At 31.6% G+C, this 18,884-nt stretch overlaps 1 protein-coding gene across 4 annotated transcripts in view; it reads left to right on the plus strand.

Moving 5' to 3' along the window:
* The window catches only part of Cul3 (cullin 3), a 106,292-nt gene that overhangs the window by 79,826 nt on the left and 7,582 nt on the right, over positions 1-18,884 (plus strand). For all 4 annotated transcript variants that reach the window (XM_085812717.1, XM_085812718.1, XM_085812720.1 and 1 more), the window contains exons 12-17: positions 3,936-4,060; positions 13,950-14,190; positions 16,725-16,842; positions 16,993-17,061; positions 17,244-17,315; positions 18,016-18,086. In XM_085812717.1, coding sequence (XP_085668843.1) covers positions 3,936-4,060; positions 13,950-14,190; positions 16,725-16,842; positions 16,993-17,061; positions 17,244-17,315; positions 18,016-18,086 — 696 coding nt within the window. The remainder of the gene's footprint in view (positions 1-3,935; positions 4,061-13,949; positions 14,191-16,724; positions 16,843-16,992; positions 17,062-17,243; positions 17,316-18,015; positions 18,087-18,884) is intronic.

The raw sequence follows: 18,884 nt of genomic DNA on the forward strand, positions 1-18,884 counted from the left end.
TAAGAGCTCTGCTACCTTAGTAGAAAGAGTTATCTTTGACCGTCCATCCATGAAATGCTCATGCATTTCTCTGTTGATGTTATTGGATTATACTTGATCTGTTAATGCTATTTATAGATTCCAAATATCAAGCAGTCACATTATCATATGCACATTATATATTGAATTATACTGAGGGTGTTTATGCATTTTTAAAACAATTTCAATAAAGAATTAAACACAAAGCAAATATTTTGGAATAAAATAGCTGGCAACAGCTTAATATTTGATATAAGAAATATCATCTGCTCCTTTTAAATTGATTCTCCTTTCAAAATGTCACATGTAAACCAGCTGTGGATAGAAGAATATGTGTTTGCACTTTTCAAACAGAAATATTCCTATTTCACAATTCAAAAACAGTATGAGATGCATGGTAATAAAATTTCTTTCTAAGTGCAAAATTATTGATCAGAGGAAAAGCCATCAGTTATTACTTCTGCATGGAAAAAAGACTCTGAACAAATACTTGAAAGAGGTATGCACTATTTCTAATGTTTCTAAAGTTAAATCATTGGTAACGAGAAAAACCCAGTGATGCAGAAATCAATTGCAAAATCTTTAAATACATCTGTAGCAACAATAAATAAAATAATAAACCAAGATTTACAACTTAAAAAAGCTAAAAAAAATAATGTTCACCAGCTTTTGCCATGGTATGTAGTTTGACGCAGAACAGTTTGTAGAACCAACCCTGCATGAAAGCTATTTAGTTTGAGAACTGATAGAAACTGCTTTAGCTAAATGACCAACAACAATGACAAAAAAAGGGGGGTGTCGTTTATTGAAAACAAGGAGAAAAAAAATGTACAAACCTGATTCTGTCAACACAGAGAAAGTTTGACTTAGTGTATTATGATTCTCACAGGATTTTGTTACAGTGGAAAATTAAAAATAAGAAAAGTTGGGAAAATGAACAACCTCTCAAGAAAGTTTTATGCCTGATATTTACAGAAGAAATTCCATTTCTTTATCCCAATGACTTTCAAAGAGTGAAACTTCATCAAGACAAAGCAACGGGTCATAATTCGAAATGTACCACTGTTTTCCTTGAAAAAATTAAGACTGGTACAGATATTACATATATGCATTTTCAGCGTATTCCTGTTAAGTTCCGTGACGTTTCTCCTAGGGACTGTTGTGCTTTTGCTCTCTTGAAAAGAGTCTTTCTAAGCACAAATCTACCATGAGTGATAGACCCTGGAAAGTAGCAGAAGAGGAATGGAAATTTTATAAAAATCCTTCTATCGTGAAAATCACGATACAAACTTATAGTCCAGGAAAGAGGTTGTCAGATTGGACATTTACAACAGTACTCTTTACATTCTAAACATTAATCAGATGGTTGCCAAATCATTCTAAAAATTCATAAACACCCTTTATAATTGGTTAAATTCAAGAATTTATGGAAATACAGTTATACTTTACATTCAAGCTGTCAAAAATTTCTACCTTTATTAGCGCATGCATTCTAAGGTTTTCCCCCCAATCATCATATGTAAATATCAACATAAAAACAGTTTTAAAACAAGATACTAATAAATTCTAATCCTTTCTGTTAATGCAGATACATTCAATTGGAAATTATCAGCTTCTCATAACTTCATGTCAAAATATTAAACTGTAAAACAGAAAATTCTAGCAAATTCTAACAGAAGTACCGTTTAATACATTCAAAGACAACTTAGTAATGACATGCTAAAATAAGAGTTAATATTCAGAATTGTAGTAACACTTTTCTTTTGTACATTCAATCCATATGAACTTAAACTGTGGGGAAAAATATCATAAATATTGCAGATATTAAAAGGTCTTCTCTTAGTACAAGCTCAAATTAAAATATGGGATTATATTATTTGAAACAAAATAAAGCTCTTTTTTTTTTTTTTTTTTTTTTTAACTTTAGGAGAAAGGCATTAATGCTAACAAAAAGCAGTTAAACTCATCCAAATTAAATTATAGATTGGTTTAAAGTAATTTAATTCACTGCTTCAATATAAAAATTTGAAGTACTTACCTCGCTGGAATTTGAAGACTTAAACACTAATGGGTTATATGTGGAATATGAAAATACTCTTAAGCATACATACATGAAATATTTTGGGGATGTATTTGGCTCAGACATTGTATGGCACTGTGATCACCATTCACACTGCACAAAAAGTAGATAATTTCTAGATGCAGAATGGTCCAATGTAATAAAACTGATCTTCAGACATATATGGTCCCAACTCAGCACTGCACACACACACACACTTAGTAGTTAGATTTTTAGTTCTAATGTTCAGATACTGAAGATCCACTTTTTAATAGATGAAACCTTTGCAACTCCACTATTCTAAGACGTTTATGGGCTTTTACTGTCTAACAAACTTAAGATACATATAAGGATATTATTTAAATTAAGCAAGTATTTATAATTTAAGCCTATACTTTAACTTCTCCTTTCTGTTATCCTCACTAAATTGCAGATGAGATAGCCAATATTTACACTGAGGCTTTTAGAATTTTAAGACGATGCGTGTTTCTGGCTGCACATGTACTTCACATTTAGTTCCTGCTAGCTCGATAGTTGGCTTTGTGATATACTGTTGTTGATGATTTGATTTTGATGCTCCAGTAGCATTACTAAGCCAGCTTCAAGTAACAGTAAATTGTGTTGCCTTTGCCTATTGCTCCATGCTTAAATTCAATTTGACTGTTACTTTAGTTGCATTCCCATGAGCTGTACCTGATATTGCTATTACAAGAGAGTGTGTTTATGTTCTAAATTCTGTTTAAATAAAAAGATATTTGAAACCTTCTCATGACTTGCAGTTACTTCAGACAGAGTGATAATTTGCTTCACATCTTTTTAGGTTATATTAGATCAGTTACCAGTTGCAGATGAAATAAAAGCCCCATCCTGATAATCTTCAGGTGCTGATAGTTCACTTCAGAACTGATGCTTATACTTCTCAAAGATATCAGTAAACACTAGATTATCTGTATATGCTGGCAATTGATGACAATTCTAAAACAATGTTTCCATATGTGGCCATGACCACCATTAATGTTTAAGTTGTCACATTACATCATCATTTCCGATTTCTTGCGTGAATTGCATAACTCAATCCTTCAGAAATCTCTCAGGTGGAACAATCAGACATGTTCGTCTTTTTGGGATTTTTATTCAAACTTAGCACTTTAATGGCAGATTAAACATCTTAGAGACAATTATACTTGTGACATCATGGACTTCTTCCATACATTGGCAGATCCAAATTTATTTTTCATTTCTTGTGGCTTTGCATTTCAACAATGGCCTAGAACAATTTGAAAAAAAAAAAGTAAACCTATTATGGTCCTGTTCATTTTATGTATAAGCATAATGCTCAAAATAGTAAGTATACAATGAAATAGAAGTGTACTATTTTTAAATACATAGTATTTCTAAAAGGGGGAAAAATACGAAAGAAAATTTAGTAAAAGAAACAATAAGAATGGGTCTTAAAAATATCTTTATGTGATCAATTACAAAAATCGCCTTTTCAAATCAAAGCTGTTGTGATTAAGCATTTATTGGATTTAAATGAGGGTCTTAATATGTTACCTTCCAAATATAATTTAAGAATTTTTCTGTTTTATGTATTTTGTAATGTTACAGTGGGTTTTAAGAGCACTGTGTAGTTAACATTCCTGTGCTACCTTAATTTCTGTTTTTGATTTTTTTAAAATTAATAGTTTATCTAAATTTAATTGAAGGGAAATTTTTCATTAGTGTTATTCATCATAGGATATGCCTGTAGTGAAAAAAGTTTCTTCTTAAGGTGTAACTGTATTTTAAGTATTTTTGAGAGAAATACAATATTAAAATGACATAATTATGAGTCATCTAACTAAAATATTTGTTTCAGACAAACCTATATAATGTGGATTTATATGTCCGTGTGTTGACCACAGGATTTTGGCCTACTCAGTCTGCCACACCTAAATGTAATATTCCTATGGCTCCTAGAAATGCTTTTGAAGCTTTCAGAAGGTGAGATTTTGAAAATATTAATGAGTCAAATCAGCTTAGAAAATTATATTCTTTAATTAGAGAATGTAAATTTATGTAGAAATAAGATTTGATATGTCAGTAAATTTTGACAACTGGGGGGGGGGATATTTTGCCATCTTTTTAAGAAAACAAGTTACTTGTTATATAGCTAATAAGTTACTTCAGCAATAAGATAAATACCGTAATTTCCATCTTCAATAAAAGTCTATGCTAAAAAAATACGAAATTAATCAGTAAAGCAGTATTTCTTCTTTTCTAATGATAGAATTAACCTAAATTAATTAATTCAAAATTTAATCATATGTTTGCGAGAATAATGATTATCAACATTGAAACAGCATTTGAGAAATTATAGTGTAATATAAACTTTGCTTGTGTAATTTTAATATGTTTTTTTAATTCAGAAAATAGAATTTTTGAATTTTATCTGTAATGAAATCAAAATTAGATGAGAGATATGGTGGCCTGAAAGGCCACTGGAGTACTTCATATCTTTGAACACATTGTTGGGAGAGTCGCACAGTGTATGGATGAGCGTTGTTTTGCTGATAAATGGCACCTGGGTGACTTGATAGCATAAGCTGTACAACCGGCATTAAAATGTCATCCACGTAACTGCAATCTATCATAGTACCTCGAAGAATGACTAGAGGTAGTCGTATGTCCTAACAAATCGCTCTCCACTCTGGCACGCCTTGTGTAATTGCCAAATACCAGATCGACAACAAATGCTGGATCGGACCGCTGGCCTGGCTGCCTTCACATTCGTGTGCACTGGTCACCAGCACTAGCACTGAATTGGGATTCATCATTGAAGATCACACACCTCTAATCGGTCACAATCCAGCTTGTCTGAGTTCGGCAAAAATCCATTTGACACTGCTTATGATGTGGGGGTCAGTGGTAGGTGTCTTAATGGATGTCGGCAGCATATGCCAGTGCGTTTGCTTTGCTACCACCAGATGTTTGGAAGGTGGTAGATGGTGTCGAATGTATGCTAATGATGATGTTGTTGTAAAAATGACAGTTCTTATTGCGCGATCCTCGTGCTCATTTGTGTTCCTAGGACACCCTGACCCTCTGCAGTAGCAAATTATCCCTTTCGTGATCCATTGTTGCCAAAACCAAGCAACTACCATAGTGCTTCAACCGAGGTGGCAGGTGATACGCTTGTTTGATCAACCTGCTTCTCTGAGGCCTGCTGCACGACCCTTCTCAAAGTCCGACAACTGTTCGTACTGGCACCGATTATGCCTTAAAATCATCTCCAGTCTCAGTACCATCCATCGAAGTTGACACATTCATTTAAATAGTCTTTTGGCATGAGCAGTCATGCTTTTAAACTGTTCCAGCTGCACATCTGATATGTGCATAGCATGCTTACCATTGTCTCTTTGGCATCGAAATTTAAATCATTTGCATATCGCTTACCAGACAACATTTCTGTCAAATTTTGTTATTATGCCTTGATTTCTTCTGGGTGCATATATTAATTTTTGTGACAGAATGTATATGTACAAGGTAAGCATTTCTAGAAAAATACTTTAAGTATTTCCAAACTTTCCAGTTATCAAAAATGCATACAATAAGCACAAACAAAAATTGTAAATGATACCAAAAGAAACAAAGTACTTATGTTTAATTTTTTTAAAAAAAATAGAAAAAATCAAATAAGCAGGTGGGGAAAAAAAAATTAAAACTTAGGATAAGAAGCTAAAATTTGGAATAAATGTTATGGTCTGGAATCCTTTCATAGTTATGGTGATGGCCTAATTCAACTCAACCATTTGCTTTCTAATATATAGGAAATCCAATGCAGAACAAAGTCCAAAATTTGAATGCCTAATATTCAGAATAAACTAATATCCAGATCTCAGGACCATCACCAACTTACATATTATTGTAAGATTCTTTTACCTTCAGATAATTATTTGGAGACACAGAATTATCTATTAATTTTCTAGTGCAAGAATTGATCACAGTTGATTGGATAAGATACCGAAATTTATCCGAAGGAACTGTATTATCATCTTCATGTATTTTCTTAAATAAGGCCCAAAATGGCAAACCCACTTTAATATTTGCAACAGATTTCTTTAACTTAATTTGCAGAAATTTAAACTTTCATTTTTTTTAAATATTTACATTATCAGAAGAATTCGCTACACTATTAGTATCACTTTCTTTATTTTTCATATCTGAAATTATTATAATCTTAAAATAATTATTTAAATAATATTCAATGGACTTTAATTTCCTAAGTTTTTACTTTCTGTCTTGTTAACTAACATTCCATCCATTATTTGATTTTTCAAGTTTGGCAATTCTTCAAATTTTTCCTGTAAAATCTGAAATTTTGATTGTACTTCAATGACATAATCCGGATCCTCTTTGTTGATGTCTTCTTGCCACTTTCCTCTATTTGATTCTCTTTTCCATCTTTACTAATTATGTGCTATCGTTTAGAAATCTATTTGTGGAAATCTATGATCCTTTACTTTGGTTAAAACAGACTCGACTGGTTTTTGTTATGTGGCAAGAAAAACTATTTTTCATAAGAATAATAAAACCATAAATTTATTTATAGAAATACAGGTTTGTTATGAGTTACAGTTTCACATGCTACTAGCTTAAAAAAGAAGACCACTCTTTTGCCAGCTCACTGCAGCTAAGTATTGGCATCAAAATATGTGGCTCATCAGTAGCCAACAGGTGAAAAATTTGCTGCCGTTTCTTCCAGTAGCAATTACCCACAAGTATTTCTGTCTGTCAGACCACATTCTGAAAAAGCTCTCATTTCATCCAATTATAATAGCTTTGAGCCATGTAAATGGAGAATTTTCCATGCTTGAACTAAGATGCAGACCCATGAGTCTAGTCACGGTTTAGACAGTGTGAACTATGAAATGCTGAAGCATCTTTCCTCTAATTAATTGATTGCTGTTCTTACAACCCTTTACAACTGAGTGTGGAAGGAGCATATTTTTCCCAGTGCATGGAAGAAAGTTGTTATTCCGATAGCTATGCTAAGGAAGACCCAAAGAATTGCTCGAACTATCAGCCTAGTGCACTTAGATTGCAAACTATTTGAAAAATGGTAACCAGCTAGTCTTTTTCTTGGAAGAAAACATTATGATCTTGCGTTATCAGAGTGGTTTCCGAAAAGGAAGGATCACAGGTGATAACATGATTCTTTTGGAAATGGCTGTTCATAAAGCCTTCGTAAAAAGAAACCATCTTCTTTGACAGTTAAAATACTTATGATAAGGCATGGTATGCAAGTTCTTCTTGCTAGTGTCTTGTGCAGCAACCTATCAGTTTTTATTCATAACTTTTTAAGGGTAAGAACTTTTGAAGTAAGTATTGCATCTATTTTGTGAGACTTTGAATAAGCAGAGGACGTGCCTCAAGGTTGTTTGCTAAGTTTGACCTATTCAGTGTAAAAATAAATTTTGTATTAAAGAAACTTCCTCCAACTGTTTCAAGTTCCTTGTATCTCGATTGTATCCAAATAAACTGCCATAATGCAGATATGAGATATGTGGAGAGACAGTTGCAGATCACCAGTAATGAAATTAAAAAATGTTCAGTTAAAAAAGGATTTAGGTTTTTACAACAGAAATCTGTTTATATGCATTTTTTCAGAGATCAAGGCCTCCATCCTGAACCCTTTACTACATCTTTACGATCCAGTGATTCCAGTTTCATTAGAAGTGATGTTCGACTGAAAGCTGAGCTTCCTTCTTCATGTCCAGTTTTCGAGGAAGGATTGTTTCAAAACTTTAAATACTTTAAAAGTCCTGCCAAATACCTCATGGGCTGCAGAGCATTGCTCGTTGCTTCATATTCACAGAATCATTAGAATTGATGTTCGACTGAAAGCTGACCTTCCTTCTGCATGTCCAGTTTTTGAGGAAGGATTGTTTCAAAACTTTAAATACTTTAAAAGTCCTGCCAAATACCTAATGGGCTGCAGAGCATTGCTCGTTGCTTCATATTCACAAAATCCTCACTCACTCTAGATTAGCCTCTGGCTCAGTATTTACGGATTCTAAGTCTTCAGTTTTATTGAAACTTGACCATGTTCATAATCAGGTTCTGAAAATTTGCTCTTTAGTTTTCCGGACGTCTTCTATCCAAATACTTCCTATATGTTGATACTTACGAACTGTCTCTTCAGTTAAGGTGCAAGCAATTCTCTCTTTATCAGTATTTCAGTATTATGTCTCAATCTGACCATCATCTCCAGATGTGTAAGGTTGATGCCTGTTACAAGCTTTTGTCTGCTGTTAGCCTCTTGACGTACTTTCTTTGAAAGAACTGGATCATTGATAGAAAAATACTGCTTGTCTAATGTAAAGGCCTAGTCAGTAATGTATCTTGAAATTCTGCCTTGGGAGCAACCCAAAAATTCAGTTTCTGGATGTTTTCCATTATCTCTTTTTTTGGTTTTTTGCATATGTTTCTTGCGAATTGAAAATGGGATGAATTTTAATCATATTATTAATTTTTCATTACGCATACACATATATATATTTATAAATTTAATAAATACAATATTATAATCTCATTTATATAAAGCAAATTAAAATTTTAAATTATGCAAATTCAGTTGCAAACAAAATACATTGATCAATAATTGCTGCAAACTAATTTGCAATTTGCTGCGAACTATATACAGTACAAAGTCCAAGATCCGGAATGATCTGAAATCCGGATCTCAAAGCCACCAACATATTTTTAAAAATAAATAAATAAATAAATAAAATTTAAAAAAAAATTTTTTTTGGTATGCTTTATGCATGCACATTTGATTCCCTCCCCACGCTCAGCGCATAATAGAACATCTGGAGAGTCCAATTCTTAATTTCACTTCGCCATTACCTCAATATTGAAGAAACAGTTATTTTAGCATAAATTTGTATGATCAATAATTTGGCTTCAGAGATGCATATCTGCTTGGCATACAACTCAAATCGAAACATTCTACATAGATACAGTGTTGATTTTACACCTCATATATTTTATATCCCTGACGTAAACCTGGTGAATCATTATTTATTATATTTTGCTTTCAGCACTATGTGTTTATCAACACATGACAACAACTTGGGTAACGACTCGTGTAGCAATGCCTGAAAAAAATTTTTATGTTAGTAATTGAATAATAAAGAGTATGGTAACCTTTTATGTTGGCATTATCAGAGTTGCCAACTCTCCCGATTTAGGCGGGAGACTCCCGATTTTCGACCGCTCTCCCGCCAACCCGATTTACAATATATTTCTCCCGACTTTTTCTTATTCTTGATATTTCTCACGATTTTTATGGAACTTGGCTTAATACTTCGTTATATGAACAAACAAAAAAAAGTGATTTTGGACGTCTGAAAGCAACTGAATTTTCTCTAGATTATATCTAAAATGAAACCTTGCGAATCAGATGAGAATTTCTGCTTTGTGATTGACAGCATACGTATCCAGAAACGTCGTTCTCCAGTTCTCCAATGGGCATCGAGCTCCACTGTGTGTCATCTGGCATATATTAGCCAATAAGCATAAAGCAAGCTCAAGGCCGTTGGCCGTTCTTTAGATGTTCTTTCGCTATTTCGTTCATCTTGTCCTGAGTTGTGAGTACACGTGCCTTTAGGAAATAGTTTTAGAAATTATCGTCTTTTGATATGTCTGCGAGAAAGGTGAAATACTCGTGCACGTTTCAAAAATCGTACACAGTTGACTTTCCTTCCATTATTTCTTCAAGGAAATGTAATAAATTTGCGATGTGTACCATCTGTCATTGCGATTTTTCGATTTCGCTTGGTGGAAGGGCAGATGTTCTCAAACATGTGCATACACATAAACACAAGGACAACATGAGTTGTTTTGAAAAAACGAAAAATTAAATTTTTCTTCGGAAACAAAAGACCAAAAAGTCATTAATGCAGAATGTCTGTTCTCTGCCTTTTTACTGGAGCACAACCTGCCACTGAATGCATCGGATCACGCTGCAGCTTTATTTAGAAAAATGTTTCCCGATAGTGAAATCGCTAAGAAATACTCAAGTGCAAGGACCAAAACAGGTGCAATTGTTAAAGAAATGGGTTTGAAAAATAAATCTTCAGCTATTGATTGCATTAAAACAGCTCCGTTCTGCCTCTCTACGGATGGAAGCAATAATACCAATTCAAAACTGTATCCAATTGTTGTTTCTTTTTTTAATCCAGAGTCTTCAGAAATTGAGTGCAGTTTACTTTCTGTCCCCACTTTAGAAGAATATTCGACAGGCTTTAATATAGCACAGCTAATTATTAAAACTTTAAAATAAAATGCAGTCCCTCTGGATAATTCCTTAGCGCTTGGTGCCGATAATGCACCTTGATGACTGGTGTTGCAGGCATCTTAAGAAAGGCAAATTCCGATTTGCAGATTATGAGGTGCACCTGTCACCTCTTAAATTTAGCAGCTGAAAAAAGGGCAGCTTCTTTACCATTAAATGTGGATGAACACATTGTTGATATTTATTATTATCTTGAAAGGAGTTCTAAAAGAAAAGAAAAATTGAAACAGTTCCAACAGCTGCATAATACTGAAATGAGAAAAATTTTGAAACGTGTGTACACGCTGGTTGTCTTTAAAGAAATGCTTATCTAAAATCCTCGATCAATGGAACCCACTTCTTGCATTTTTTAAAGAAGAAGTAAATGCTTCGAGAGTTAAGATAAAAGGCTCTATTGAAAGTTATAAAGTACCTAAAGTAAATTAAGATGTAGTTACTACTTCCATTGTTAAAAATGGGTAATTTGAGAAAAATAAAGTAATTTCTGCATCATTCAGCAATTCAACTGGCAGTTCTCAAAATAATACTGCAAAATATAAGCGTAAAGCTGATACAAATTTCTCTCAAAATAAAAAAAAAAATTGCTCAACACACGAAACATTTTCCGATTACTGTAAGAATATTTATGTTTTTTTCTTCGGACCTTAACAAAGCTTTTTGCTCTTTTTTACAATTCATTTTGCCAGCATTCGATGTTCTGAACACAATTCTACAAAGCAGAATTCCATTAATTCATGTTTTGCAATCAATGATTTATGATCTGTTTAAAGACATTTTATCAAAGTTTGTAAAACCAGTCTGTGTTTTGTCGTGTAATTCTATATATGATGTGATTTATGGTGAAACAGAAAATCAGACGAAAGATGAAGATTTGGTAATAGGAGCTGCAACTACAAAAGTAGTGGAAGAACTTTCAGAAGAAAACAAAAGTAAGTTTTATCTTCATGTTAGAAGTTACTTCTGTCGAGTATGTGATTACACACTACATAAATTTCCAGTCAATGATGAAGTGATTTTGCATGCTAAAGTTGCTGATATTTCTGCTCTAGCAAATGCATCTTTTTCTGATATAAGGTACTTTTTGAACAGATTTCCTGTGTTACTTCGTTTAGTCATGAAAGATGATGATATTGATGTTGATACTGATATACTTCAGACGCAATTTTGCAGTTTACAATTAGAAAACTTGGATGAAGTTATAAAATCAGCTAGGATTGACACCCAGTGAAGGTTAATTGGAAAATTGAAAGGTGCTAATGGAATTTTAAAATATAGTGAACTCTCTAGAATTATGTTGGCCATCTTGACAGTTCCCCATAGTAATGCGGAGTGTGAGAGGATTTTCAGTGTTGTTGTGAAAACGAGAACTGAATTTAAATCTAATATTAGTGATGACACATTAGAAAAAGTTTTATTAGCGAAAGCAGGCCTACATGGCAATTGCTATGAACAAAATTATGAAGTTTCTTTCTTAACGAGAGCAAAATCTGCCACTGTCCATAACATTCGTATGAAAACTGATTAAAGTGCCTTTTTTTATTATTATTATTTTTTTATTTTATTTTATTTATTTATTTTTTTTAAACGATGAAAGTAATAAAAATGTTTTTTATGTCTAAGGTATTTTTGTTTTGCTTGCATTTAAGACTTAGTAACTATTTAAAGTTAATTCATTATTAAAAACTATATTTTTATCATTTAAAAAGTCTTTTTAACATTGTGAAAAATCTCCTGATTTCTTAAAAAAATCTCCTGATTTTTGAGTGTCATAGGTTGGCAAGTATGCATTATGCTTGCCGATGATTACAGATTTAAGTTCAATGCACTAAGAAATGTTGACGAGGAAAAATTTAGCAAAAATATCTTTCCATATGCTAAAAATAGATTTTGTTAGTCACACTCATAGGCCAAAAGATTAAATTCAGTGCTATTTGACTAAAGAATAATGGATTTGTTATTCATATAAATTCAGAACCAGTGCTAGGGAACGTGGTCACACCGGGTGGCAGAATTTAGGGAAGACAAAGGGAGGCACTTGGTAGCAGAATTTAGGACCCACAGAGACTGCATCAGGTGGTAAGATATCTAGCGCCGGCCCTCAGTAAGCCTTAAGTATATGTGGGAATTTATTTATTCAGGACTCTGATAAGTCTGATAAACATTTATTATTCAGGACTCAGATAAGCATGTGCAAGAAATAGACCTAAGTATAATAAATAATTAAGCTAATACAATTCAGGCTTAATTGTTTCGGTGCAAAATAGAAGCAAGATAAAATTTAGTGGAGCATCTTGTCTTTAGTTGCCACTTTCATGATGCATAGCCAAATATGTATAGTGAACGGGAGCTAAATTTTATGATGATAGCTGCGAATTTTAAAGGTTTTCAGATATCGCAAACCAAAGGTGAGATTTTCCAACTACCGGATTCTGTAAAGAAATGTGAAGAAGCGGTAATAAATGAAGATGATATAAAAGAAGTTTTTCATTGTGATGACAATGCTCCTCAATCATCAGTCAACTAATGAATGGTGAAATATGTAATATGGTTCTAGATCCAGAAAATACCGCTACCAATAATAAAGAAAGTGACAGAGAAGTTACTAAAAATAAAAAAATTTTGATTGACAAGTTAGTCGGGATTCTCAGCACAACAATTACAGGACTTCAACAATGTAACTGAATAAGAAATTATATCTGTTTACAGAATTCAAGGGAAAGTATTAAACAAAGCCAAAAAAAAAAAAGGGGGGAGTAAGTTAAACAACTTACATTGAAATAAATGTTTAATAAAGTAAACAAATAAAGAATAAGCTTTTTTTGATACCCTTTAGATCATAAATGCTTCTTTATTTCATAAATCACGATTTCTTATTTTTAATTTTATTATTTCTACATGCCATCTTACTAGATTTAAACTGATGATCTAATATCCAGAAAAACCCCAAATCTGGAATCACGGAAGTCCCGATGAGTCCTGATCTCGGACTTTACACTGTTTATATGCACGCACACACGTTGAGAAATGTTAGTTGTAGTATCTTTAAGTACACGGGCATTCAGCTTGCCGCATGACAGTTAAATAAGTGTATGTGTTCGAAAAAAGTCAAAGTAGAAGGATCAGTTTGGAATTATAATCAAGAAAATACCACTTTTGCCCTTTTGGGGAAACTTTGGGGGTTTTGTGACCATGTCCTTGGCTGATTGGAGTTGATTCTTTCCCTTCTCTTTTGAGAAAAAAACTAGACGTACTGCTAAAAGTAAATTTAATATCTTTTAATTATTCAAACCTAGTAGTTTTTTTGTTTTTGTTTTTTGTTTATTATTTATTATTTTATTTTACATTTAAAAGCTATTGACATTTACATATGAAATCATAGATGCAGGATGTATTGTTTATATAGCACCTGTTTTTTTCTTCTGGGTTTTTATTTACAAAACACAGTTATGTATGCAAATTATTCAACTTCTAGAAAGCATTTTTTTAAAACCAATTAAGCTATATTTCATAAGTTTTTTTTTTTTTCTTTCCAAGGTTCTATTTGGCTAAACATTCCGGACGCCAGCTAACTTTACAGCCTCAGCTTGGTTCAGTGGATTTAAATGCTGTATTCTATGGGCCTCGAAAAGAAGAAGGTGAATCTAAAGATGGTACTTCTGCCATTCCCTTATCATCAGAACGTAGTAGCTCACCTCGTAAACATATAATCCAAGTATCAACATACCAGATGTGTGTTCTGATGCTTTTTAATTCTAGAGATCGTTTGACATATGAGGTAAGAAGTAATAAAGTTTTTTTTTTTTTTTTTTTTTTTTTTTTTTTTTTTTTTAATCTTTCATGTGTATGGTGTATAGTTATATACATTAAAATTCTTCCATGCTGAGATGTTTCTTCTTGCTACTGTAGTTTTTTATAAAAGCATGTTCTTTTGACAGATTTTTGGAAATTTTTGTAGGCATAAAATTTTTTAAATGTTACTTTTTTTTAATGCTATCAAGCTGTACAAATTTTAATCAGAAAATGCATTGAAAATTGTCTCAAATGTTATCTTCTGTTGCTATTCAGATAATGAGTAATTTATTTCCCCTTTCTTGTGAACTTGATATATGCCTTTTTATCCTCTATAATCTAAAATATTCTGAATCAGACATAAAAGCTTAGCTACCAGCAAATCTGTTTAAATTATCAAGAGTTTGAATGGTTGAAAGTATTTCATGAAAAATAGGAGATAAAAGAGATTTATTGAAAAAGGAAGTAACTCTGTAAGTTTAGCAAGTTCATTTTGCCTTAGCTGCTAGCATAGATCTAGTTATTAACAAATTTCATGCTGATGCAGCTTCAATGCAGCATAATAAGGCTTGTTGTAAATCCATGTGTGCTATTTGTTTGTATCTGTTCTCATATATATTTGACCTTAACAAATTTTTCTTTATCCTGTGATAAAATGGAGTGTTAATTTTTCAGATAGATAGACAATTATCCTTTTTGTTCCAATTTCATTTGATATTTTTGACTTACATTTATGGTGCAACACTTTTTTTAACAGTTTCTGCTTTAGAAGTTTCAGGGGAGGTAAGGTAATCTTCTTAATTTTAGAATTAAATTTTAATATTTTCCACTTGGAGTCACATTTAATCAATTTAGTCAGGCTAATTCTGTAGTGAGAAAGTGTAATATCTTAATGAACCTAGAAGAGGATTTTAGATATTTAGCTCATTGGTGTATAATATTGCTTTGTAGCCAAGGAATTAGTAAAACTCCTATTGAATGTATTTATCCTGGTGGTATATTTAATACCTCGTATGTCCTGGTATGTTTGCTTTGATATCTGCTGAGGGGAATATTCTTAGAAATTCTGCAATTAAAAAAAAATCTCTTGCATATTTTCTGGAGAATAAGAAGCAAATTAGAATTTATGAGAACTAATAGAAATAAAAATATTTGAAAAGCTGAAAATGAAGTTTATATATATTAAATTTGAACCTTTCATCTAACTAATACTTGAACAGACTTGGCAAGTAAATATCAGACTAATTGTGTAATTAAAAACTAAAACTAATGCCAAGTCCAAGATCTGGAATTGTCAGGACTTTGGAAATTACCAGATTTTAGATCATCAATTTTAACCCTCTGACCATGGGTACAAAATTCATGAAAACATTAAAAAAAGAATACACCTTTTCTTCTTGTGAAACTGTTTGCAGTTCAAATCCCAATTTCTGCCAACACGATTAGAGTGTCCTTAGCATTATTCAGGATAAACAATAATTGCATTATTGATGGATCTTGCATCCGGATGTTAAATCTAGTAAGATAACATATAGACATAGCAACACTGGGACTTCACTTATTGTCAGATGGGAAAATGCTAACCTCGCCTTCTACACACAACTACTCAAGGGCTGCAAGTGTGATCCCGGCCAATATCAACACAAGATCAAGCAATATATTGTCAGTGGCCATGTACCACTTCCTTACCAGCAGTTGTTTGAAAGGGACATCCTGAACTGTGAGCATGCTTGCTTCTTTTTGTTGAGTATTATATTCTTCATTCCTAGATCTTATAAGAGCAGAGGTTATTATTATTATTATTTTGGTAGGTGGCCTGGATATTGGGCATCTGAAATTTCGACTTTATAATGTAATCCAGAAGGAGAATCCCATTCTAATGTTTAAAAGAGATTTTTTATTTCTGATTGATGCTAACATACTGCCACAGTTTTTAAACCATGCTAGAGATATTAATCAAGTTAAAATATGAATAAAAATTATTGCCTTTCATTGACGTAAAGAACTTTTTTTAGTGATAAAAGTATCTTATTTGTGCAAAAATAACTGCTGTATGTTAAAATATAGCATTAGAATTTTGGTGAAATTTAATTGCAGCAATACTATATGGATTTTTTTTAACATTGTCTAACCTATTTTAAATATGTTCAGATATAAAAATCAGTAGTAATAAAGGGGAGAATCTGTATCATTATAGCCTCTTATGTTTTTACAAAATTTTATAAATATCATTAGATTTTATTTTTGTTGAAAGAGGATAGGAAGTCTCTAAAGAGGTGCATAATGTTTTGCCTTAGCTATATAGTTTATTAACTGATTATGTGTTTTTTGTTGCATGTTCAGTATATTAATAAAAATTAAGCTTAGCGTATATTTTTATCTCTAAACTTTAATTTAAATAGCTTGATAAACCATTTTAGCTGGCTCCACGTTTCTTGCAATGGATCTGAGTTTTGTGTGATTTATCTATTAGGTTTATTTCACCCAATAATGAAGTATAATAAAATTTTAATCTTTTAGGAAATTTCCAGTGAAACAGATATTCCTGAAAAGGATTTAGTTCGTGCGCTGCAACCCTTAGCATTGGGCAAAACAAACCAGAGGATCTTAATTAAAACTCCCAAAACGAAAGAAATTGGTATGTATTCCATTAATCATTTGAACAAATAAAAATTATTAGAACTTAAAATTTAATTTATCATTAAGTAGTGTAATGTTTATTAATGTATTTAAAATTTTTCATTTGTATTGCGTTTGTAATTTAAAAAAAAAATTTTTTTTTTTTCAGAACAAACTCACCAGTTCATTGTTAATGATTCTTTTACATCCAGATTACATCGAGTTAAAATACAATCAGGTAATATTGCCACTGTATACCCTTCTCTTTCTTTCTTAAGTAAAGGAATAAATTGGTCAAAAAAATATTTTTTTAAATATAAGAAATGTATTTTAAATTACTTATATTGCTGCTGTTTTTTTACAGTAAGCAAATCTAGTAAAAGATATTATGTGATATGCCTTTTTTCATATTTTGATCAGTTGCGGCTAAAGGTGAATCTGAACCTGAAAGGAAAGAGACAAGAAGCAAAGTTGATGAAGATAGAAAGCATGAATATCCTTTCCTATTATATATTTTAATATTCATTAATGTTATATCATTTGGTAAATAGACAGAAAATTATTAAAAAAAGAAAAGATTATCCATTTTAAGAATTAAAGTATTAATACTTGTAAATTAGGATTTCAGCAAGCCTTAAAAGATATGTTATTTTATTAGAAGTAAATATATTTCATAATGTATAAATATTTAAGTAGATTATGAATCAGTAATTAAATATATAATTAGGTTAGAATTATGAATCATATCAGTAGCTGCTAATAAATAAATACTTTGCTTTTTACTTACTGAATAAATATTCTGCTTTTTGTTGTGTTATACGTAACTATTAACTCTAAAATTTCTATGTTAAAATTAGAATAGTAAGCAATGTAACTGTAATGTGATAAATGCTATAGTATTATGAGTTTATATGTATCTGATAAGTAGTATTATCAGGTTTTGATCTGTAAGGTGAAATCACTTAGATATTTTCCAGTTTGTGTTTTATATTTTAATTGATTTTTCTGTGTAAATCTTCCGTGTGTTGTCTAACAACTAGTATATGTTGGCAGAATGATCTTACTTTAAATTATATTCTTATAAAAAAATAATTTAGAAAATTAATGCTGTCAAACATGTCATTCGACTTCAATTATCAAGACTTAAATAATATGTGAAGCTTTGTTTGTGCAAATCCTTAATTTTTTCGTAAGATAGAAGCTGCTATTGTAAGGATAATGAAAGCCAGAAAGCGTATGGCACATAACATCTTGGTAGCTGAGGTAATACCATTAAAAGTTCATTTCTTCATTGTTTAGTGCCTGAAAAATTCATACAACTTTGTTATATTCATATCATAATACATATACAAGAGGTGAAACTGAAAATTTTTAGAAAAACAAAAATTAAACATGTTAGATTCTCAAAGTATGCTTATTTTTTTTTCAAAGAATGTCTGATTGCATTTGAATATATTTTGTCATCAGCTTAAACCATTCCTGAACTTCTTGTTTTATCTGTTATGATGTTTTGGATTGCTGTTGGTAAAATTTGTAAAGCATTTTCATGCAATTTTTTAATGATACTAGTTTTAATATTGTCATTAATTGGGAGGGGGAGATCTTTTTGCGACAAAAATTCCAAACAGCTAGGAGATAGGTGTTCAAATTTAACTCAAACATTCATGAGTGCATAAATTTCCATGTGCATCATTGACTTGTCATATAATGCAATTTTTCCATGTTTTCCTGTGTTGTTGCAATTACAGGATAATTGACACTTTTTTCATCAACCAGCTTTTGTTTAAATTCAGTGAAATTTACTAAACCAATTAAAAATAATCTAATGATGTAAAACCATCTTGAAATGCAAGTTAGAGTCATTTGTACTTTTCCTGCTATGTCATATGTCTTACCCAAAAAGTCATTGGTCTAAAGTGTTGTGGTATTAACTCCATTTTTATTTTGAAAAACCAAAACCATTTTATTTTAAGCACAACACAAACTCATGGTCACTTGTGGTCTGAAGTGTTGTGGCATTAACTCCATTTTTATTTTGAAAAACCAAAACCATTTTACTTT

This window comes from Stegodyphus dumicola, chromosome 3 (genome assembly GCF_044657685.1).
Source record: "Stegodyphus dumicola isolate Sdum_Otavi_A_Nest chromosome 3, ASM4465768v1".
NCBI lineage: Eukaryota > Metazoa > Arthropoda > Arachnida > Araneae > Eresidae > Stegodyphus > Stegodyphus dumicola.